A 23325-nucleotide genomic window follows, 5' to 3' on the forward strand; every position below is an offset into this window, starting at 1 on the left:
CATTTGATAAACACACCTACTGTAGTACTAAAATATCAAAAATACAAAATATGTGAACATGGGAAATAATAAATGTACGACCAGCAGAAAAAAAGAGGAGGTGGGAGGATAGAATTAAAAAATATGAAATAAAGTCATAGTTTATGTCTATTTCGTATTCGTTAGATTTAGAGTGAATACATTTCTTGTCCTACAACTTACAAGCAGACTACATAATAATTACACAGAAGTAGTTTACACGTGGACAATTTCATTTGATAAAAAAAGTTATTTTAATTTCAGTCGAAGTCATGAAAATATTATCTTGAAATTTAAAACTCTCTGATGGCCACTCCTACTAGCAAAGTTTTCCCGCGTGCCTGTGCTCGTGTATGAACTGTACAGTAGCACACCACTTCCAACCGTGCCAAATGACGCGTTTTTACGCACAGTTCGGATAGCCGGTGTAGTCGCGTTGCCCTCCTGAGTCCAGCTTCAGCCAGGAACTCCCTTCCCTGTGAAAACACATCTGTCGACCCCTGGCGTCCAAACTTCGTCCACATTCTTCCTGTTCTTGTAACTTGATGCTGTTGCCACGTCGCTGAGCTCAAACTTCCTGAAGACGCAGAAGTTTCCCGGAGCATCTCTCTGCAGATCACGGTAGGACCTTCTCTTCCCCGGATGTCTTGTTTCTAGAAAAATAGAATCAGATGAAAGTTTACTGAGCTCAAAATGTGAGAGACAGAGCGATGTGTCTGGTCGGTTTGATAAGAGCTGGGTTCCTGCCTGGACAGACAGAGACCATGAATAACGGGTTTACTGGCTCACTGCACGATCTGTTATGGATTTAATATGGACGATAAAGAGAGTCTAAAAAGGAAAAATCTGTTTTTCTGTCAACTTAATGGAGGAAATCAGCGAGGGCCAGATCCAGTGGTGGGATGAATTTAAAATAACTCCATATTACGCCACTTTTCGTTCACTGCAGAACACATCCCATTGTGCGTAATTATGCACCTCATTGGTCACATAACAATTAATTAAGAGGATTTATAATTTATTATGAAACTGTAATCTCATGTAATTCGATGCAATGCTGTATTAACCTAAAATACAATTCATCCTTGACCCACAACAACACTGAAATAATTCATACTAATTAACCTCTATTAAGATATCCATCTTATAGGATAGTTAAAGGGGCCAGTGCTGTTGTTTTTCAGAGTACACTTGGCTGATACCACCCTACAGTAACGTTTCTACATGGCATTAGAGTATTGTTTTATTTTTTATTTTGTAAGGATCTGAAGTCTTTCTGCTGCGTGGATAAGTAGTTTACACCGCCAGTATTTGTCTTGTAGTTAAAAATTAAATATGTGTGATTAGAATTTAAGGGACTTTAAAGGGAGACTGTTTTGAGCAACTCAAGCCTTTTTTTATAGCACATGTTAAACGATAGTAAATTTCTTTCTGTCAGTCTTTATTTGAACAGAACAAAACAAACGTTATCACAAGGCACTTTGCAAAGGAGGAGGTCTTAACTGTACTCTTTGCGTTATTAATCCAACATGAGCGCTAAAGCAACATGAAGTACAGCGACAGTGACAAGAGAAAACTCTGCGGTTCAACCTGAGCAGAAGCAGACTCACGATGATCAGATGATGAAACAGTGCTGGGCGAGCTGCAGGAAGAAGAGGAAGAAGTGTGGAGAGACAACAACGAGTCATCCACATTTAAAGCTGCAGAGTCAGACTGTGACAGGAAGAACATTTATGATAAGTAAGATTGACTTGATTGATCCCTGAAGGGACGTTAGCTGTTTACACTCTGCCCCTGCAGGCGCTCCTCAGCTGGTTGGATGGGGGGGGGTTAAGTGTCTTGCCCAAAGACACACCGGACATGTTGCTCGCAGGAGATGGGTATCAAACCCTTGACCTTTCAAATGAGACATGAGAGACTCTACGAGTGTGATAACACATCATTCTAATATTGACATTAGCATTAGGTTCACATTAACGTTCATAATAATGAGAATAGACATGAGTGAGGAAGAAGATGTGTGTAACGACAACACTTCAATGTTACTTTATCTCCTGCAGTTATTCAGTGGTACATGCTCATTACGGGCTCGTCGTGAAGGAGGAGGGCGGACGAGTAATCAGGAGTGAGTGACACTGACCATGTGCCACTTTTCTTTAGGAGTGCATGCGTGGTGGTACTGGTGGCTTTAAAAGGGGCACCGGCTAAATCCTGGCCTCGAGGGGCACCAAGTGGGTCGGACGGGTCCGCAGCTGCAGGCCGGCGAGTCCACACCACCGAGACAAGGGAGCTAAACAAAGAAGTCATAATACAGCCTATACATGAATGTTCATTTCTGATTATTTTGTTTAGAGTTTGTTAATTCGAGTGTAATTACCTCATTTGACGTCTTCAGAAAACCTACGGCCTCTTACTTATTTTTGAGCTCTAAAGCATATCAAGCATAGACTGTAAATGATATAATTATAGCTATTCTATCCACACGTTCTGTGTTGTCATGTAACCTTACATGTTTTGGTTTCAAGCTGAGCGCTCAAAGGAATTCTCTTCCGTGTTGGTTTCACTGAATTCCCTTTTGTTTTATCTGAACAGGAAGTCTCGTCTGTCTGCATATTTACAGGAATGTAAATGTTGTTGACAGCAGAGGAATGATTCATAAGGGATGGGCGACCGATTAAATTCTCTTCATGCGGAGTGCGACAAAGACGCTCATTGAAGTTGCGTCGTTTCATGTGCAGAACGTTTTTCTAGAGTTCTGATACCACACGAGTTCAGAACAGAGAGGAGGAAGTCTGCAGAGGTGTTACACCTGTGCAGGGCCTGTAGTGAACGCTGCTGCAGACAGAAGAAAAGCACGCGCTGATTGTCATTGTAAACGCTTTAAGATAAAAGTGCACATGATGGGTTCTACCTCAAACGGAGGTTGTAGTGAATTTGTTTAGCACAATCTGTTTTATTCTTTTAAAGCCATTAAAGAAAGTAATCATCTTCTGTCGAGTCTGAGACTTTGCACAAACTTCTGCACTTTCACCTGTGAAGTGAAAAAAAGGACTTTCAGTCACCACCGTGTTGTGAGCATCTCAGGGAAACTTGTACAACAAGTTGTATATGTATTGTCTGTATATTGAGCTAGTTACCTAAATCTAAAACTAAGCCTCTCATCTCTCCTTGTTTGCTTTTGTGCACACTATCCCTGATCCAAATAAACCAATACAGCATCAATAAAATATTGCATATGAAAAAACACAGGAGGACCAAAAATGATTTCTACACCTCGAATGTTATTGCATGCGGTTAAATGTTAGGTACTCACTCGTACCGTCAACAATAAATGTGTAGAAACGGTTAACTCTGAACCTTGATGTGCAGCTCTTTGAGGTCCTGAAACATACAAAGACATAGTTTGGACATCGTGTATTTATGACTTGCTGGTTGCTGCCACAGTGGGTTAACAGCTTAGGTCTATAAATAGGAGCTCGTACTTTAAAATTGACCTGATGAAGAGCTAAGTGGGGTTAAAAAAATGTGCACCCTCTAAGATGATGAGGATGTTAATGGGGGGGCGAATGGATTATTGATTTCAGTTTTAAACCCTGAGTGAGTTCTCACAGAAGTGCCCTGTGTTCAATTCTTGGATCTCTCCCAGTTCATTTTTTGAGACCTTTAATCTTTCTAATCTAATCTGAGAAGTTGATTTTGTCATCACACTGGTGCACATTCCTCCCGCCGTCCAGTCAAAAGGCGCACACACACGCTGAATTCCTCGCTCCTATGTCATCAGATAAGATTAGTTGTGTTTACAGAAGACTAAACACGCTCACTGTTTGCTGCACAGCTGTGTGTTTCGTTGATTCCATCTCAAGTGGACCCCCCTAATGAAATCATGGCAATCAACAAAGCGGTCGCCGTGGAGACGGGCTGCAACAGGCTCTCCTGCGCTTCCCTTGTTCTTTCTCTGAGCAGGACTCACAGTGGAGACCAGACCAGCAGAGTACTGCAGAAACTGGAGATTGGATTGAAATGTTAATATTATTATATTCTGATTTGTTTCCCACAGAGGATGTCTTAAATGAAACAAATTAAGACCGGACAAGCCTGACTACAATGTGCACATAGCAGGAGAGAGGCAATGGGTAAGTATAAAACAGTAATGTGAGGATTGTGTTTTATTTCCTTTAATAAGGGAGTAGTTAGAGCTTTAAAAGTCAGATAGGGTTTAGCTCTATGCGTAGTGTGACGTTTTGTGCCAGTGTTACCCATACTGCATTCAGACATGAAGGTATTCAAATCATTCTATTTAACATTAAAAGAAAGCATTGATCTGTCCCCATGTGGACAGTGTGTGTGCTTCTCTTTAATAAGGACTGAGATTCTGCAGCCTTCATTTGGATCTCAGCCGGCCTCCTTTGCATTTCTGTCAATGTCACTGAACATGAAAGACTCGGGTTAATGAGAGGCACGGCTGCAGAACAGACGGAGTGATATCATTCATTTGGAAACCAAATAGAATGACATAGATATCGAGACTAACTTCAAACGCTTTCTGGGATAAGGTACACCGAGCAAAACTGATACTGTACATTCTCTTTTTCTGCTTTATATAAATGTATTCATCTAAGTTTAGTTAGGACATATTGTCATGAAGTTAAAATGCTCAGGTCCTGGATCAGGTCTCAGAGATCTACCATGATTCTGGATGTGAAAATGAGCAAATCACAAATCCAGATGTTTTAATGAAACCTCTATTTAGCTGAAAGACTCCCCATAGAGATTCTGTAGAAATTGAAATCTGTGTAATTGTGTCTTTTGCTTGGCTCCCTCTCTTATCCCCCCTCAGGTAGGACGGTCCTCCTGTTGGCCGGTGCTGTGTCCACTTTGGGTGGCTTGGTCTTTGGTTATGAGTTGGGCATCATCTCAGGTGCTTTGCTGCAGCTCAAGGCAGACTTCGGACTATCATGCGTCCAGCAGGAGGCTCTGGTCAGCTCCTTGTTGTTCGGGGCTCTGCTGGCCTCTGTCGTGGGCGGCTGCCTGATCGACCACCAGGGCCGCAGGAAGTCCATCATCTTCAGCAACATCCTGATCCTGACCGGTAGTCTGATCCTGCTCATCGACTCGTATCCCGCCCTGGTGGTGGGCAGGATCACAGTGGGGTTCGCCATGTGCATATCCTCCATGTCCTGCTGTATCTATGTGTCCGAGATGGTTACCCCAGATAACAGGGGCTTCCTGGTCACTCTGTACGAAGCTGGAGTCACCGTTGGCATCCTGGCTGCGTACGCCATGAACTACATTCTGTCTGACGTAACTAGAGGGTGGAAGTTGATGTTCGGATTAGCAGTCGTTCCAACTTTCATTCAGCTGGTTTGTGTCTCGTTTCTTCCATCAAACACCAACAATTCTTTGATCCGACGAGAGTGCTCTCAAGCAGAAGGAAACCTCATCGGTGACACCAAAAACCAAGAACCATCCGAAGACTCGAAAGTCGTCGAAAACAAGAATGTTCAGAACAGCAGCGGGTACTTTTTCCAGCGTGAAGACAACATGAGGACTCGGACTGTCATTGGTCTCGGCCTGGTCCTCTTTCAGCAGTTCACCGGCCAGCCGAACGTCCTCTTCTACGCCTCCACTATCTTCCACTCTGTGGGCTTTCAAAGCGATGCCTCTGCACTGCTGGCCTCTGTGGGGCTGGGGTTAGTCAAAGTGCTCGCCACCCTGACCGCCATGGTGTTCTCGGACAGGGTGGGCAGGAGGCCTCTGCTCATCAGTGGATGCTCTGTGATGGCGTTGTGTATGCTAACCATCGGACTCCTCAGCGGACAGTCATCGATGAACGCTCAGACGCCTTGTAACTCTACAAACGTCTCTGTTAACAACACAGATCTGCCTCATTTGACTTTTTTTAACCAGCCAGTTACTGAAACGCCTTTCAAAGAGATCCAAAGACTCCTTCAGAACAAAACACAAACCGAGGAGGAGACACTCGATGGATTTGGACAGAATTCAACTGACACGTCTCTGGATTCACCACCAGGCGTCCATAACCACGCTGCCAACTGGATCATTCTGGTGTGCATGATGGCTGTCGTCAGCGCGTACTCTGTTGGATTTGGACCAAGTTAGTATTTTTCTGCACAATTGTCTTTTTTGTCGTGGTATTAATAACAAGGTGTTGAGTTTGAAATGCCAATTTGAGTGGGAAATAATAATAATAATAATAATGACCTTTTGTTTCTAGTGCACTCACAACCCAACAAAACAAATAAAGCTCCACAAAAGGCAGCAAAATGAAACGGTCTTATTTAAAGGTATGGAAGCACAAAGCGGACATAAATCAATAATCAATACTTTATTGATCACCCTACGGGGGAAATTTGGTTATTACAGCAGCTCAAAAAAGCAAGAAATAGGAAATATAAACAGCATAAATGTTTTAAAAAACAGCTTACATAATATACAAGCATACATAATATTTCACATCGTACTAAGTTTATTTTTCAAGATCCTGAAAAAAAACTACACAAGTATGTAATTTAGATCTCTGGAAAACAATCGTAAGGTGCTTGTTTCTAAAAAGTAAAAAAAATGTGAGAAGCATGTCCTCTTTGGGCTTCCGTACAAACACATGAGGAGGAAATAACAGACGTTTAAAAAACTGAAAACTCATCAAAGAGAGCTGTCAAGCTTCCCAAAGCAAATTAATTAAAACACAACCACCGTCAGGGACACTTCTAGGGTCTGTAGGGGCCCTAGGCAAACATTTAATGGGGGCCCCTCTATTATTATTTTCTCAGAAATAATCCACGCAACACTTAGCAGGGCATTAAGGCCCCCGACTGGCCTCGAGCCCGAGCACCCTATCAGCATGAATAAGTAGTTATCATGGAGCTGTCATCCTCTGTAAGGTACCACTATCAAATAGAGCCTGGTTTAAGAATATCCACTCATATTATTTCTAAAACGTGCTGATTTGGGGCACCGGTAGCCTCGTGGTCAGTGGGCGCCTCCCTTATACAGAGAGTTAAGGCCCTCAAGTAGGAGGACTCATGTGGCTCATTTCCTAACTCTCCCTCTCACCCTGATTTCCAACTCAATCCACCGTCCTGTCTTTAAATAAAGGCAGCTTTTCGGGCATTATGGTATTAAAAAAAAAACCTAAGCAGTGTCATCAGAATCAGATAGTTTGTTCATTAGCCTGCGCAGCCCTCTCAATACCTCTGGATCATGAAGAGTGCCGGGGTTCATTTTTAGGTGCTATGTTTGTGCAAAATCCAAGAAGGGAAGGTGATTAGTATTTTTTTCCCCCTCGAGAATCAGTATCTGTCTCGAAGATCCCGTATCATTCAAGTTCTGTTCCACAACAGAGACAATTCACCTTTTCTTCTGGGTTATTTCAGTGAAACAAAATATGTCCTTCCTTGTCTTCGACAGTGACGTGGCTCCTGCTGAGTGAAATATTTCCAGCGGCTGTCAGAGGGAGGGCCTTCGCGTTCACAAACTGTTTCAACTGGGCCGCCAACCTGCTGGTCACGTTCACTTTCTTGAATTTTATCGGTGAGTATTTTCTGATCAGACATTTTGAGTATTCGTTCACAGTGAGAAAAGTTCAGTTTCATATCAACATGAATCAGGATTTAGTTCTGTTCGGATTGTTCAGTAATCCAGTGAGGCAGCGGAAATAATACCCAGACGATGGGCTCAGAAGTATTAACAACTCAAACTGTTTACCATGTTGTTTCCCTGCACCACAGCACACAGCTCCTCCTCTGCACCATTTGTACACTTTGTGTTCTTTACATATATTTCATTTCACTGTCTGCTGTTTTATAGCTTCCTGCTGTTTTATTTCTTTGCACCAAAACACCAAGTCAGATTCCTGGTATGTGTAAATGTACTTGGCAGGAGAAAACGATTCTGACATAAAAGCACAATAAAGCAGGTCTGATGTTTGGGGGGCAGTAGGTCAGTCTGAAGGGGCACCAGAGGGTCGCCTCACTCTCACAGCTCTCTATGAATGCATGTCCACAGGTCCTGATTGTGCATGTCTCTCAATAACGGGTGTAAAACCAGAATCTACCTCAGGGATTAAAAGTTATGTTAATGTATATGTATATGTATATATGTATATATATATATATACCGTAAATTCCGTACTATTGAGCGCACCTGGATATAAGCCGCACCGGCTAAAAATAAGTAAATAAATGTATTTGTACATATATAAGCCGCACTTGATTATAAGCCGCAGGTGTCCACGCTATAACAAGAGCTATTTACACAGACGTAGGCTACCGGTAACATCCGCAAATACTTAATAACCCGATCACTGTCGGCCGTGACCACGCCGTTTACAGCAGAGAGCAACACATAACTTGTCGTAACAATCCAACTCTCTCCCCCAGCGTTCTCTCATACAGCCACTCAACACGTTCTCGCTGGTGCATTCACTGACTCTCCACATAATCGGAATTATGAACACATTATCAACTACTGACTTTACAACATGAACCGTTACAATACGAAGCCTAGCCGACGGTGTCTGTAACACGGCTGATGAAAAAGATGACCGTAATATATTTCACAAGAAAAAGTCCATCCATTCACTGCCTCAGAATGACTTCATTACTCACTTCCTCAGTCTCTGTTGTCGCTGTCAGTGTCATCTTAACGTGCAGCAGCTCTGTTAGCTTCTTTGACAGCCAGGTCGATCGCCTTTAACTTGAAAGCTGCATCATATGTATTTCTCTGTGTGTTTTCCATCATGAGGGTGCGTGCATGAAGCGCAAAATGACTGATATTAAGATCCGACGTGACGAAGTCAAATGTTTTTGCGGCAGAAGCTCATTGTCCCCCATAAAAAATCCATGCATTAGCCGCACCGGAGTAGAAGCCGCAGTGCTCCAAGTGTGAGAAAAAAGTAGCGGCTTATAGTCCGGAATTTACGGTATATATTTCTAACGTAAAAATCCAACCTTGTGTTCCAGATACAGTACAGTGCCTTTTGACAAAACTTAAATAACTTAAAATAATCTAGAGAACATTTGATGCTGTCCAGTGCTTGTGCACTCTGTGTTTCCAAATGTGTGTTTTTATATGCTAAAGGAAACCATGTGTTTCCAAGCTACTGGCTCCCTGAGCGTGCAGGGAATTACACATAACTATAAAACTGTAAACAGCTGCGTGCTTCTGAAACCAGTTGGGTTAGAAGTATAAAGCTGCTGGACCTGAAATCACAAGACAGAGCTGAATCACTCTGTGAAGGTGAGAGCCAGTGAGAGTTTGGTGATAGTTCATCCACAGTTATGTCATCTAACTACAAATAAAGGAACTGAATAAAGATGAATATGTATCAGGTGGGTTATAAGACATTTTAATTTTAACATCAAACTTAAAAAACTCTGTTTCATTCATGTAAGACTATTTTAAGAAAGAGGAAGTGGGTTTTAAAGATTCAATCTGTAAGATACTGACTGAGATGACGACGCTGTCTTCCTCTGTGATCAGACACTAAAGAAACGTGCTGTGTTGAAGTGCTGGTTTCTCTGGGCAGGTGAGAGAAGATGAGGGGTGTTAGTTTGGAATCAATTCGTGATTCCACTGTAACGGTAGGGGTTTCTGCATCTGCGCTAAATGGACAATTAGGACATTATCAAACAGACCTGTGGATCATCTTAGATTTATTTATCCATGGTCAAATAACATAATAACATAACAAACAATAGCTCAGACATGCTTCATGACCAGAACCTTACAGTCACTGGACCCGTGCTGACCAGGATCTCACAATCTCTGGCATCGTGCTGACCAGGATCTCACGATCACTGGCCAAGTATTCTTCTTCACAGTGTTCCTTATATTCTACTAGAAAGACAGCCCACAGATACTTCACTCTGTATAAGGCATGAAGAACTCATCTCCTTCACTCAAATGTCAAACATCTATGTTAAGCTAAATCTCTCAGACAACAGACACTTGGCTCCAAACCAAATATAACTCTGCTGCTACCGTAATATGATCTCTTACACATGTATGTAGTACATCTTCACAAACCTAAATGAATTACTCTCACATGGTTGACACAATTAAAAGATATATCTACAAATGTATCAAGATGAATGAATCCATGAAAATACGTACTATCAAGGGGACAGAGAGTGAGAAAAATGGAGCGGCATCAATGAATACTGACTTAATGAAGGAATCAATATTGAACAGTCTTCCTGCTTGAACTTTCAGCGAAGGATCTGTTCATAAGTTGAATTTGAAAAAGATAGTAAAGATAGCTGTAGATGATTAGCATACCTTGGGCTACATTTCTCTTTTATTTCACCAGATTGGATCGGTCTGTCTGGGATGTTTTTCCTGTACGGAGTAATGGCTTTTGCTGCTGCGGTGTTCTTCCACTTCATGCTACCAGAGACAAAAGGCAAGACTCTGGAAGAGATCGACAAGGAGCTGCGTTCAAACAGGTATGAGCTGCACGAGTAAAATACACGCGGTATCACATCAGCGGAAAAAAAAACTCATCTGATTGTTTTTGGCCTCCTTTTGCAGGTTTTACCACAACGATGGATGCTGTGTTGTAAGAAACAGAACTGCCAAGTACCAGAGAGTACAGTATGAAGACAGCACCTGTAGCACAGGTTGATTCATTTCATATCACCGTACTGATGATAGTAATCCTTTTAACGCCTACATAGAGGGGTTGAGTCAAAGAGAATCTTGGGTTAAAGTTTACGTCTGAAAGTTGGTTGTAGTCACACTGGATTGTGAAATATACGTGATGTATTTTTTAGTAAGGTTGAAATAAAATGATTTCTGTTTTAGCATATGTGACTATGTTTTATTTATGACATACCAGCTGCAGGACGCTCTGAACTTCACAAGTCACCGAAAAGCTTTTGACATTTATGCTAAATGGACTTCATCTAGCGCTTTTATCGTCTTCTGACTGCTCCAAGCGTTTTTAAACCTACACATTCTCACACTGATACGGGGCTACTGTGTAAATTATTATTTTTACATGACCATGAAAAGTAGCTTATCCATGAGAACACATTCAAACACCATGAACAAAGCAGCAGGAGGTGGTGATTTTAGAATCTGCCGTGCTAATCATTTGGTTCACAGTTACCTGGGTTTTGTTTACCTGACCGCTGAACCGCAGAGTCCTCGCCCCTTCTGCAACAGAAAATGATAAGTGAGGTATCATCTGAAAACACATGACAAAAACACAAACAGAATATTGATATCTATTTTGTGATCTCTTAAACTCAAAGGATTTCTAGATGGCCCCTGGGTTTTAAAGCTTCTGTCAGTAGCACGAGGTTCACGATTTACTCTGGATAAATGTTTGGACTGTTAATGAAGGAAAATAAAAATATACAACTCATTCATTGAATTCTGGACCTCAGGGTTTTATATGAATTGTTGGGGATACAAAATAAATTTAGAGAAATCCATAACGAATGAACACTACAGGTTAAATATTAAACCGTAATAGAAATGTAACTTAGTTAAATGATGTATTAACAATATGTAAAGTGTTTTTGTTTTTTTGTGAAAGACATGCAGGACAGAAATAATTTTGTATTTCAGTGGTGCTTAATTCCAACTTGAAAACAAATGAACATTAAAGCAGGAAGAAAAAGACGCACTGTGACATTTTGAGTTTTACTGGATCTAGCGGCATCTAGTGGTAACGTTGCAGATTGCAACCACTTGAATAGAACTGAACCCTCCAACGAACGTGCAGAACCATCGATTTGATCATGAAAAAAATGTTTTCAAAATCAGAAAATAAATAAACACTGGCTTCCCATCCATCTTAGAATGCAATTGTAGATTCTTGTTCTTCCTTTTGAAGCCGTGCATGGACAGGCACCGGACTGCATCACTGAATCTACTCTTCGGTCTTCGGATCAGGGTTAATCCCTCAAACCGGACTTAAGTTTTTTAGGTTGTAACGCCAACATGTTTGTTACACTCTGCCTTTGGCTTTAAGATTTGTGGACACACTCTCCTCTTTTAAAAAACAATTCAAGACCCTTTTATTTCAACTTGCTTTTGTATATTGTGGTTTTATTAGTTTGCTTTTTCTCATCGTACTCCTGTTTTAAATCACTGTGTGACTCTCTGCTCTTGAAAGGTGCTTTATAAATAAAGCCATTATAAACGTGTCTTAGATTCCTCTCGTCTCAGTGATTGTTAGAGATGTTCGGGGTGACGTCAGCTTTAATATTCACAATGAACAGCTTCAGTCCATTTTTCATGGACGATATCGAAGGTGAACTTGGACATATTTTACCTTCAAGAACATGAATCAGTCGGACGTGCCTTATAAATAAAACACCCGTTTATTTACACAAATATTTTCAAATACTAGTCTTCTACATAAGGACATAAAAATATATACAGTGATGTAGGGACTCAAACGGCTCCGCTCTCAGCTCATTGTACACATGTTCAGATTTATTTGCATTTTCAGGTTTGTCAGATGAAAAAAAAAAAAAATGCATATTTACAGCAGGGTCTAAAACTTACACTTTCAAACTCTGGCACTAAAACACTAGGGGGGGGGGGGGTCTCGGGATGGGGGGAAACTACTCTTCAAGTGCTGTTTAACTTCAGTACTTCCCTCAACACGTTGGAGAGAAAGTCACCTAGAGCTCGTAACAAAGCTTTACCCATGTCACTCCACTTTACACAACCCCTCCAACACAAACAGCACTTCAGTCACCTGCGGGTTGTTTCAGCGGCATGTTGTCGTCCCACGTCGCGTCACCATGAGTAACTCCAACGTAACAAAAAAAATAAAATAAAACTAGGTTTGGTCAGTCTCTTCTTCCAACCAACTGAGTAAACTTTGGTTATGTCTTGAAATAATTCAAGAAAAGCCACTTGAAGTAATTCAAGGAAGTGGAAAAGCAGCACGTTTTGAGGAACCATTTCTTTGAGAACCTGAATGAACCTTACCTGGCTTCCTTAAGCGTCCATTGTACAACACGAGAGCGGTTGGAAAACCACTTTGTCCAGCAATCCAATACATTTAAATATAAAACTAATAAGGGATACCGTGGCAGGGGGGAGTCGCATATCAAAAAGGACACTGGTTATCGTGTTTGGTAAGAAAAGGCAAGACAGAAGGAGTCAGGCAGAGGACGTGTTGAAGTGTCATTGTGTTCACAAACACCTGGAGCACAGAAACAGCACCAAACACTTCCCTTAACGCTGTGATCTGAAGGGTGTTTACACTCATGTAGGTATGCTATGTGTTCTCATCAGGGGTTTGTGTTCGACTGTGCTGCAGCAGGAAACGACGCAGGGTGTGCTCCCGATGGTCGACACTTTTCTTTTTTGCCTTCTGCTGATGGACTCTTCGAACGCTGCCTTCACGAGCCAAACTTAAAACATGCTGTCGAGGACCCCGGATCACCTCTCATCAGCCCACACACACACACACACACACACACACACACACACACACAAACACACTCCTTTGTATTCACTCGTGGGGGAAATGAAAGGAATACCTGTATATTTCAATGACACAGAACATTCATTTCAGATGTCAGGTTAATGTGTTCATTCGAGGAGGAAAAAGGGAAAACGTCTTTTTTTGTGTTATTGGACGAGCGCGTCCTCCAGCCAGGTGTGTTCGGGGGAGCGGTCACACTGGGTTAGGGTTGATGTGGTGAGGACTGGCAGAGTGGCACCTGTCTAGTTTCTCCCCCCCTCCCTGGACTGGGTGGTGGTACATGGGGAGAGTGGGAGTGGATTTTGGTGGAGTGTCACTGTGGGGTACCAACAGCAGCGGGCACCGCAGTGCTCAGGGCGTTGGTGGCAGCAGACAGGACTGGCGAGCCAGTGAGAGGACCCAGGGCAGTGGAGGCTGGCAAGGCAGAGATACCTGAGGGAGGGAGGAGAGGGGTGAGAGAACTGATGACACCTGACAAGGTGTAGTAAACAACTCTGCTCTCCCTTATTAAACTCGTCTACGCTCTGCTCAGAGAGCAAATAAAAGATTAACATGAGAAGGAGCGCTCGACTGGACTTTTCCTCAACACAAAAACATGAAGTTAAAAAAAAAATACATTTCATACATGTCTCATGTCGCTCGCAGGACAGTTTGATCACTTCCTGCCGCTTGTGTTCTCACCAGTGATCATGCTAGCTGTGCTAACGGCTGGGTTCCCACTGGGCAGGTTGGCTGATCCGGACACACGAGACTGATCTTTCACGATGGGGACTGGAGAAAAGGACAAAAGTAAAAAAAATAAAAAAATCACTTCATGCTCGAGTAGACAGGGAGGAGTTTAGTTTGTTGTACACGAGCAGGCGGTCATGAGAGCTCACAGAAGTACGGGTGATCCATGGCCTCACGGGCGGTCAGCCGAGCCTGGTGGTCGTAGCGCAGCAGCTTGTCCAGGAAATCCAGAGCCTCAGGGCTGACCAGGTGCTGGTTCTCACTGTGGACGAACCTCTCCCACCGCTTACGAGAATGCCTGGAGGAAAAAAAAAAAAAAAAAAAAAACCCAATGAATTCTGACGATAATTTAGCATTTAAGTGACGTGAACACTGGAAGAGCATTGCATGTGAAGTGTACGAGCAGCTAGCAGGGGTTTCATCTGATTAGCTAACGGCCCGTGTATCCAGAACATCCGACTACTGGAGTAGATCCCTGCAAGATGCACAAACATCTGCTCCTTTTTTAATGCACTGTCGAGTTCCTTTGGTACATTCCTGCTGCAGATGAAAACGCAGCCCTCCTCGTGCACCACCATGACATCATCAGGTGTCTGCCATAACTCCTCACCTTCCCAGGATGTCGTTGAAGCGAGGTTCCAGCTCGATGTTGTACTTGTCGATGTAGTCGTAGAGGTCTTCAGTCCCCAGAACCTTTGCTATTCTCACCAACTGCAGGAACACAAACAGCATATCAGTGACAAACACACGGGGTCGACTTCTTTCATGCTGAGGTTTAAAAAAAAAAAAAAAAAACCCTTCAGTGATGAGAAACCAGCCTGCTTCCAGCTTACCTGGTCATAGTTGTCGTGGCCGTGGAAGAAGGGCTCCTTCCTGAAGATCATACTCGCCAACATACAGCCCAAGCTCCACATATCCAGACTGTAGTCATACATCTGAAACAAACAACCACCAGAGATGAGATGAAACCACCAGCTCCAGTTTTATTGACTGACATGTTTAATCATGTAACATATTTAAATCGTGCTAAATGAGCCCACATGTACCTGGTAGTCCACGAGGAGCTCTGGTCCTTTGAAGTAGCGGGAGGCGACTCTGACGTTGTATTCCTGTCCTGGGTGGTAAAACTCAGCCAGACCCCAGTCAATAAGACGCAGCTGCACACAAACAGGAAGCATTAACACCCAAACGATTTGAACGAGTCAAAAAAAGAGAGACCTGAATTTACGATTATTTTGATTCCATCGTCTTCCACTCGATAACGGTAATCTGTACTTTGCCTCCTTTTCATTTTTTCTCCAAGCATCATTGATTCTGTTTGAACTTTGTCTCCTTATTTTTGAAACATTCATTTGTTTGCATCGTAAACATAAAATGTCTGTGGTCATTCAAAGGGGTGAAACTCTTCCCTCTCGTTCCTTCCTGTGTGCTAAACAAACTAATCTGATTGTTTGGCTCTTATGTGATCTGTTATTCAAGTCACATGAAATCTGATCTCGTCATATTTGGGCCACTGTCAGGAGGAGTCTGATACAGGACGCATTTCAAGTGAACCGCCACACAAATGGTCAGAACTGAAGGTTAAGGCGGCAGTGGGAACGCAGCCCTATTCCTCGTGAATTACAGATTTTATAAAGCCAAGAACAACATTTTAAAAAAAGAGCTGCGGTGGGGATGAAAGTCACATTTCATTGTTTAAAACGTTGTGTTTCTGTTAAAGCTGGGCGGAGTCCGTTTCTAACTCACCTTACGGTGCTCGTGATCAATCATCACATTATGGGGTTTCACATCTCTGTGCATGATGCCCATACTGTGGCAGTAGTCCAGGGCCTGCAGACGAGAGCGAGGATTATTAAACAGGTTTATTTTTGTCCCCACTAAGACCAGAACATCGACAGATAACAAGGATCTTCTGTCGACACACAGTGTTGAAGGCACAAACCGAGTTTTGGAGACACAGGAGCTGGCTGAAACACCGAGGACTCACCTTGAGGATTTCGTACATGTAGAACCGGATGTCGTAGTCCGTCAGGGTCTGGTATAGTTGCTGGAGAGCAGAATAAAAGGCAGAGGAGTTTAAAACAGCTCATTTCTAACACGACGAGTTATCAGTGTGATCCCCCTGAGCTGATGTACCAGCGATTGAGGATAGAACCAGAAGATGGATGACCTTCTGGCACCGAAGACATAGCACTGGACTTTCTTATTCCTCCATCACATACACACACGTGTACGGGAAAACAACGAGTATGCCAAGAAAGGAGGTTTCTACCGTTCCACTAAACGTTTCATGCATCAAAGACAAAGTCCAGCTCCTACCTTGAAGTCTGTGTTGTTCACGTGCTCAAACACCAGGGCGGGCGTCCGGGACTGAAAACCATAGAGACAGTGTTTTTAGTACAAGCAGCTCATTGGTCCATTTATATTCACATAACAAGAGTGTCACAAGCTAATAGGCTAATGCTAGCGCCGCACAAACGAAGCAGGCAGCCACACTGTGAGCAACGTTCAGGCCATTTCTACCAACTCATTTATTTCCTGTTTATGCAGGAGAGGCAACTCAGGCAGCCAATGAGCCGTCAGCTTTCATCCATTAAACTTTCTCTCCTTTAGTCTTGCTAACAGGCTGACCAGCTTTACCTCTGAACTAGTGCAAACTGCCGATATGGTAAGTGGATTTAGTTGTTTCGAGCCAGGTGGGTATTTTTTCAGCTGCAGAGGTGATTGTTAAATTACCTCTAACGGACAGAAGACATGAAGACATCACCAAAAAAAAAGGTGTCCAATTGACTGTTTACATTATAAAGCCTCAGTAACGTCACTCTGGAAGGACTTTTATTACCGGGGGTTAATTCAGGAGTCTGTTGCTCACAGTGTGACCTAAACAGCGAAACTAGTCGACCACATTTCACCGTCAACATAATCAACTGAAACTAAAAAAGTTAAACAATCACTGGAGTGATAATGAGTAATGTTGTGTTTTTACATCATTGGTGCATCGAGATTTAACTATCAAACTGAGTCATCTAATTCTTTTGTTAATTCTTTTGTTCCTCCTACACAGGACGCCTCCTACACAAGGTGCATCCTAAACATGGTTTCACCTACACAGGATGCGTCCTACGCAGAAAGCCTCCTAAACAGGGTGCGTCCTACACAGGGTGCGTCCTACACAGGTAACGTCCAACACAGGGTGCGTCCTACACAGGCTGCATCCTAAACATGGTGCCACCTACAAAGGCTGCGTCCTAAACAGGGTGTATCCTACACAGGATGCATCCTAAACAGGGTGCCACCTACAAAGGGTGCGTCCTGCACAGGGCTCTCCAAGGGATCATTCAAGTGATGGAATAACACAAATCTATGGTCACAACTAATGATTCCTTATTTTTGATCATTTATTCACACAACCACTTTGTTAAGAAATGGTTGATGATCACATGTGACTCCACCGGTCATCTTATAAATATTTTCCTCTTGGAAATTAAACATTACATAAAGCTGCCTAAGGAGGAGAACAGCATACTTGATGAGCTTAAATGTCAAGTGTCAGGACGCCACGCTGAAACCCAGAAACACTCGGTAAATCATGGCCAGTGGAGCCAAGCGCCTCAGAACTTCCAACAGATTCGCGTGCACTCGGCTTCGCTGCGTTACAGCGCCTACAGGCTGCGTTCTCAGAGCACGGAATGAAAGTAGCACCATGGCACAACTTGAGTCCTGAGACCGAGGAGTTACAGCATCAAGAGCGACAGTACGAGATAACAATGTGTAAGGTGCTTTAAACCTGTATAAAACACAAACACGTATGATCATTCAGAACAGGAGGATTTGTCCCGTCTTATCTTCAGCATTAGTTCAAAGCAATGACGTGTGAACAGACGACCATAAAAACATCTTCACATGGAGTATAAACAGACTTCTGCATGGAAGAAGGATCTTCTATTAGATGAAGGAGAATCCAGAAAACAAGTTGCCCCGGTAGATAAGACGCAGTTTCTTTTGGCGGTCTGCACATTTTGCTGCAGTGTCTTTGCAGCCGCGTAACTTTTCTTTTATTCGCCGCGTGTGTCGCGTGTAGTTTGCACTCCTGCGAACCCGTGCAACAGTAGATCTAAAGTCTGACCTGTGAGGTCACTCCTGAAAAATACGAGTCTTATAGTCAAACCAGCGCTTCACGCGGTTCTTTTACTCCGCAGTTGCCCAACGTTTTCTTGACATGACAGGATCATGACCTCACAAAGGGGAACGCATGGCTGCACGTCGCTATATTTATTCCAGCATGTTTTGAGCAGGGCAGTGGCCACACGGCTCACAATGAAACGGGGCGAGTATTCATGACGGCTACGATGACCGTAAGCTTCTTTGCTGGTATTTTGGTCCCACAAGCGATCAAGGATGAAGACGACTTCTTAGAGCAAATCTGTATTTTAGATGCATCTTACATACCAGATTTTATGGTTATTCAAAGTATGATTTCTATAGATGAAGATGGCGGTCCGGTATCTTTATATCTAGACTATGGTAGTTTAATCATTTAGAGAGAGAGCCCTGACACAACACAGAACAACTGATCAGAGACATCTAACTAACTTCCGTACTTACAGACGCATACTTCCCAAGCACAAGTGAAATGGACACACTTGCACAGCTGGTGGCCTCACCAAACTATTGGTACAGTAATGACACTTCAGAAACCCTGATGCATGGGTTATATGAAAGGTTAACACAAGCTACATGCTATCAAATGTTCACCTCACGACCAAGCAAACTCTACTCACAACGGGGTCTTTCACAATGTCGATGAGGGAGATGATGTTTGGACCTCCGCGTAGGTTTTCCAGAATCTTGATCTCCCGCTTGATCTTCTTCTTCTTCACTGGCTGAAGGCGACAGGGCGAGGCAGAGTTAGTCAGTGGGCATTTTAAAAAGCCTTTAAAATCGATCAGTCGGAGCCCGTGAATTCCTTCAAGGCCTTGATCTGTCTCTCTAACGATTTACCTTGAGTATCTTCACCACCACCTTCTCATTGTTCGTGATGTTGATCGCCTCGAAGACTTCGCTGTACTTGCCGCGTCCGAGCTTCCGCACCAGCTGAAAGTCGTCCTGGTTTCTGCGAGGATACGATCACAATCAAGTGTTAGCAGGGTTCGAGGAGGAGTCCGGCAGCATACTGCTTAATGTTAGAGAGAACGAGGCGTTTACCCCCACTCCACCACGTGGGACTCATAGTCCCAGTACTCCCTCGGCCGGTGAGTGTTGACCTCGGTGTACACCCTGGCCCGGCTCGGCACGGGTCCTGACATGTCCGACAGCTTGGCAGAGGTGGTGGGGAGACGTCACTGCAGGAGAGGAGCGTCGAGAGTACAGGAAGGATGGGTGGGAGGGAGGGAGGAAGAGGAGGGAAGGGGGGAGTCGGGGAGGCTGATCCCAACAGGGCAAGGGATTTGGGGGGGCGGGGGCTTCGCCTGAGGACGGGGAGGGGAAGGGGCCACCACGGGCACGGTGGGATAGCTGTCAAAGAAATCAGGAAATGGAAACAAAGACAGGATTACATTCCTGATCTGTTGACTTCAAACATCAAAATCAAATCAATTAAAGCCCCGAACGTCTTCGACCCAGACAACAAACTACGACTGTCGTGGACATTAGTCCCAACAAGTGAATGTGACACCTGCACAGTTTATTCTAATAGGATTTGGACATGTCTTTTACTGACACCCTATAAAATCAGGAAAACAGAAAATATCAGCGTTTGGGAAGAGGGTGATTTCCTGTCTTTTAACATCATCATCTTACAGACGGACGATCGAGAGTCTGAATGTTGAAATATCCTGTGATGAAAGCTGAGTAAGGTGAGACATACAGAGGGCGAGTTTCACTTAGAAGAGCAGGAGGAGTCTTTTATTTGTATTTATTATTTACTTAATTTTTTTAGTTTTTTTTCTACCAGTGGGTGGGAAGGGACGATGGGTAACTCCAGTTCAGCTGAGGTTAGCTGAGAGGTCAGGCTTAGGTTAAGTTGCTTGTTGTTTAACATACACTGTAAAACATACTTCCTCCCGACGACATGATGTGGATACACTCTAATGTCAAGTGTTGCTGAATTCAATATCTAATAAAAAATAATAATGTAAAAAAAGAACAGCGGGAGGAGGAGCTTCTGAATCGTTCTGCAGAGTCGGTGGAATAACTTCTAAACTCGACAGTAATATATTCAGATGACACTTGCTGCTCAGATATTTCCACAACAGTGACACAGAAGGTTTTAAAACGCAAAGCATGCTAACAGTAGGTGTTGAGTGCAGGGCTGACCTAATGAGGATTTCTGTCAGCGATAGGTGATGGTGACTGGGTTAATCAACTTTAATGTATTTCCTCATAATTTATCTAGAAAGTAATCCTGTGCTCTCTGCTGATATTCATTAGTATAATCCCTTTATCACGCAGCGTTAAAATCGCCAGGTTCAAACGTAGCCTAGCCAACTCTTTACAGCCCGACGCCACCGGAGCAGAAACCGTCAGACTGCAGCATGAATGTTGTGTTCTTCACCAAAAACATAAATGATTGAAAGGCACCAACGGTTTAATTATTACATGATCTATTGAGCACGCCACGCAAATAAAATGTTTAATTTCGTCTACGAGATTGTTGAAATAAAACAAAGTTCTGTGTTTTCAGGAAAAAATCCATTAAAACATTAAAATCGAGAGCGGTGTAAAAGAATCTGAGGTTTTATTTTCAGGCCGTATCGCTCCGCTCTGATCTGTGTCAGTGAAATCCAAACGATAAACATGTCTGTATTTAAATTCTCTGCAGCTTTCACAGTTGAATCAACACGTTCCAGGTGGCAGGTAGGAGTCATTTCAGGGTATCTGTATAAACTTCATTTACCCCGAGTGTCTCATCTTAACTGGTCATTCAATTAATCAACCTACAGATAGCTCACAGTAATCTTCATCTCGACGACAGTCGGCTACATACAGAGGTCACCCCGCTCACTCTACAGCCTTTGCCCTGTAAACGTTTGTTTCTGTGTTTTATATGAAATGAAACGTTATTTTCTGTATGCTGCTGTCAAACCGTCGACCTCGGGTCCAGACTGCATTAAGTGGTTCTGATGTTTCATGATAGCAGAATTTAAAACTTACATGACACAATTAGAGAAAAAAATCTAAATTTAAATACCAGGCACCAGATGTAGGCTCATTTCTTATGTTTAATTATCGAAACGTAAAATGAAAACTGCAGCACACCGTCAATAATGAACAAAATGTTTGATTTTGACATGGAGCAGTAGGAAAACTGCAATGTTTTCAATCAGGTCGTTCCCCTCTGATAATCATCTGTCTTCATAAAATACATATCTCCCCTACGATAGACTCAGCTGCAATTTCAAACGCAAACATTTTCTTAATGCACACAGAAAGCTCCACAACTGAAATCTAATAAGACCAACATTTAATTAATCATTTGTTGTTGCTTTTTTTACCCAGCCTCCAATAAATGGTCAAATGGTCTGTGTCAAACTTCATGTGACATGTTGTCAAGATTTGCAGGCCATTTAATCCATTTGAATAAGAAGCTTTTGATCGTACTCCTCATCCTATAAATGTACCCCACACACCCACATTAAAAGGTAACATGGGAGTTTACATTTTACATCACGTTTACCTGGCTAAAATAATATTAACCTGAATGCGCATTTCATCCAACAATCGTATATACCAACACTAAAACCTGACTAACCCATTATTACCCACACAGACACCATTAGCTCAGACCTTTTACTGATCAACAGGTGTTGTTTCGACATCTGCTACCCATCGAGATGTGACACCATGCGGATCTGTGCAGCACCTGGAACATTCTCCTATCGACAAATGCACCCTCTAAAAACCATAAATAAAGATTTTATTGTAGAGTACCAACCATAGACTGTAAAAATAATGACTCCTGTTCTTTACATTACAGTGAATGTGTAGCGAGTGATTGTTTATTTTCAAATAAGCGATTATGTCCTGTGAGCATTGTTTGACGCGGAAACAGTTCCCATGACAAACAAAATAATTACAGCTCCAAATAAAACGTACACTCCTTGCTTTGTGAACGCATATAGAATAAGTTTATCTAATCATATCAGACTGAAAACCCGGGGAGCTGAGAGCCTCTGCTACAGTTTTATGCCACGCTAGCATTTTTTCGGCAGGGTAGCAAATCTCGACATAACACCGGGTCAACTCCTGCAGCTAACTCAAAATCAGCGCGGAATTAGAAAGACATATCAGCACTGTATTACACATTTTACAGCTGCCATCCTTCACAAAGAGGCACGATAAAATGTATACGAGATTTCGTCCCATTGTGTGCAAACTGTAATTAAGCTATTTACTATAATATGAGTAAGTGCTAATGTGATGTCGACACTGAAATACACCTAAAGCTGCATTTATGGGGTTACGGTATTTAACCTCCAATGTGGGTTGACAACATATATTGTCCTAGGAGTACAACAGCTGCATAACAGTGAGTTAATTGGATGATTCAGGCTTCATTGAGCGGATGGTGTCGGTAACTTGTGCGGGCCGCATGCTAACACAAGGATGCTAACGTTAGCTCTGGCTGGTTTTTTTACCATCTAAATAATAAATTGTATTTGAACTGATAACACGAGTAGGCTTTATCAAAAGGAGCGACATATTTGGAGTGGATATTTACCCCCTTGAACAACACGAAGACCTGAAATGCTTCCCGATAAGCGGAGTTTCGTCAAACTACGATCCTCGCCTCCCTCCGTCGCCGGTGTGTGATTTCTGCTGTATCAGAGACAATATGGCCGACCAGCACCTACGTCCCTCACTACTGCAACGGAGGCCGTGAAGGGACAAGCTTCCTTTTTTTGATTTCCGCAGGACTGGACGCAGCCGATGTGCCCTGCCGCCCTCCAGAGGTCATTATTAACCCTAGCATACAATGGCGTAAATTAGTAACACTATCACAAACGCTGGGTGATTTTTACCCGATATAATGTCCCAAATAAAAATTACTTGTCTTCAAAATATGACAATACATGAGAAAAGTGAGTGGTGTTCTTTTATTTTCC

The 23325-nt window shown here is 42.8% G+C and overlaps 2 protein-coding genes across 4 annotated transcripts; one reads left to right on the plus strand and one right to left on the minus strand.

Moving 5' to 3' along the window:
* The first annotated feature begins 336 nt into the window (after positions 1-336).
* slc2a10 (solute carrier family 2 member 10) lies at positions 337-10850 on the plus strand. Of its 2 annotated transcripts, XM_079340573.1 has the most exons (6): positions 337-639; positions 4076-4151; positions 4856-6133; positions 7447-7569; positions 10349-10484; positions 10570-10850. In XM_079340573.1, exons 2-6 carry the CDS (start codon positions 4148-4150, stop codon positions 10661-10663), a joined length of 1635 nt encoding a protein of 544 aa, XP_079196699.1. In that variant the 5' UTR covers positions 337-639; positions 4076-4147; the 3' UTR covers positions 10664-10850. The 2 variants fall into 2 exon arrangements, with proteins under 2 accessions (XP_079196699.1, XP_079196700.1); XM_079340574.1 differs by lacking the exon at positions 337-639 and having other exon boundaries at positions 3769-4151.
* A 2676-nt stretch (positions 10851-13526) lies between these two features.
* csnk2a4 (casein kinase 2, alpha 4 polypeptide) lies at positions 13527-23097 on the minus strand. 2 transcript variants are annotated; one of them, XM_079342343.1, is made up of 13 exons: positions 22941-23096; positions 19427-19735; positions 19223-19334; positions 19003-19104; positions 16541-16591; positions 16209-16268; positions 15968-16051; positions 15268-15378; positions 15055-15156; positions 14832-14932; positions 14371-14519; positions 14174-14263; positions 13527-13924 (listed from the first exon to the last, which is right to left on the minus strand). In XM_079342343.1, exons 2-13 carry the CDS (start codon positions 19525-19527, stop codon positions 13806-13808), a joined length of 1182 nt encoding a protein of 393 aa, XP_079198469.1. In that variant the 5' UTR covers positions 19528-19735; positions 22941-23096; the 3' UTR covers positions 13527-13805. The 2 variants fall into 2 exon arrangements, with proteins under 2 accessions (XP_079198469.1, XP_079198470.1); XM_079342344.1 differs by having other exon boundaries at positions 13790-13924; positions 14118-14263; positions 22941-23097.
* Between the last annotated feature and the right edge of the window lie 228 nt (positions 23098-23325).

This window comes from Symphodus melops, assembly GCF_947650265.1.
Source record: "Symphodus melops genome assembly, chromosome: 4".
Taxonomy (NCBI): Eukaryota; Metazoa; Chordata; class Actinopteri; order Labriformes; family Labridae; genus Symphodus; species Symphodus melops.

Bases quoted from the DNA above. Each gene is read 5' to 3' on its own strand.
- slc2a10 (XM_079340573.1), top strand. The intron at 7,570-10,348 runs GTGAGTATTTTC...TTATTTCACCAG, and splicing joins CACTTTCTTGAATTTTATCG to ATTGGATCGGTCTGTCTGGG. The intron at 10,485-10,569 runs GTATGAGCTGCA...CTCCTTTTGCAG, and splicing joins AAGGAGCTGCGTTCAAACAG to GTTTTACCACAACGATGGAT.
- csnk2a4 (XM_079342343.1), bottom strand. From the start codon at position 19,527: ATGTCAGGACCCGTGCCGAGCCGGGCCAGGGTGTACACCGAGGTCAAC. The intron at 14,264-14,370 runs GTGAGCTCTCAT...CCTTTTCTCCAG, and splicing joins CATGGATCACCCGTACTTCT to TCCCCATCGTGAAAGATCAG. The intron at 13,925-14,173 runs GTGAGAACACAA...TCCCTCCCTCAG, and splicing joins CACAGCTAGCATGATCACTG to GTATCTCTGCCTTGCCAGCC.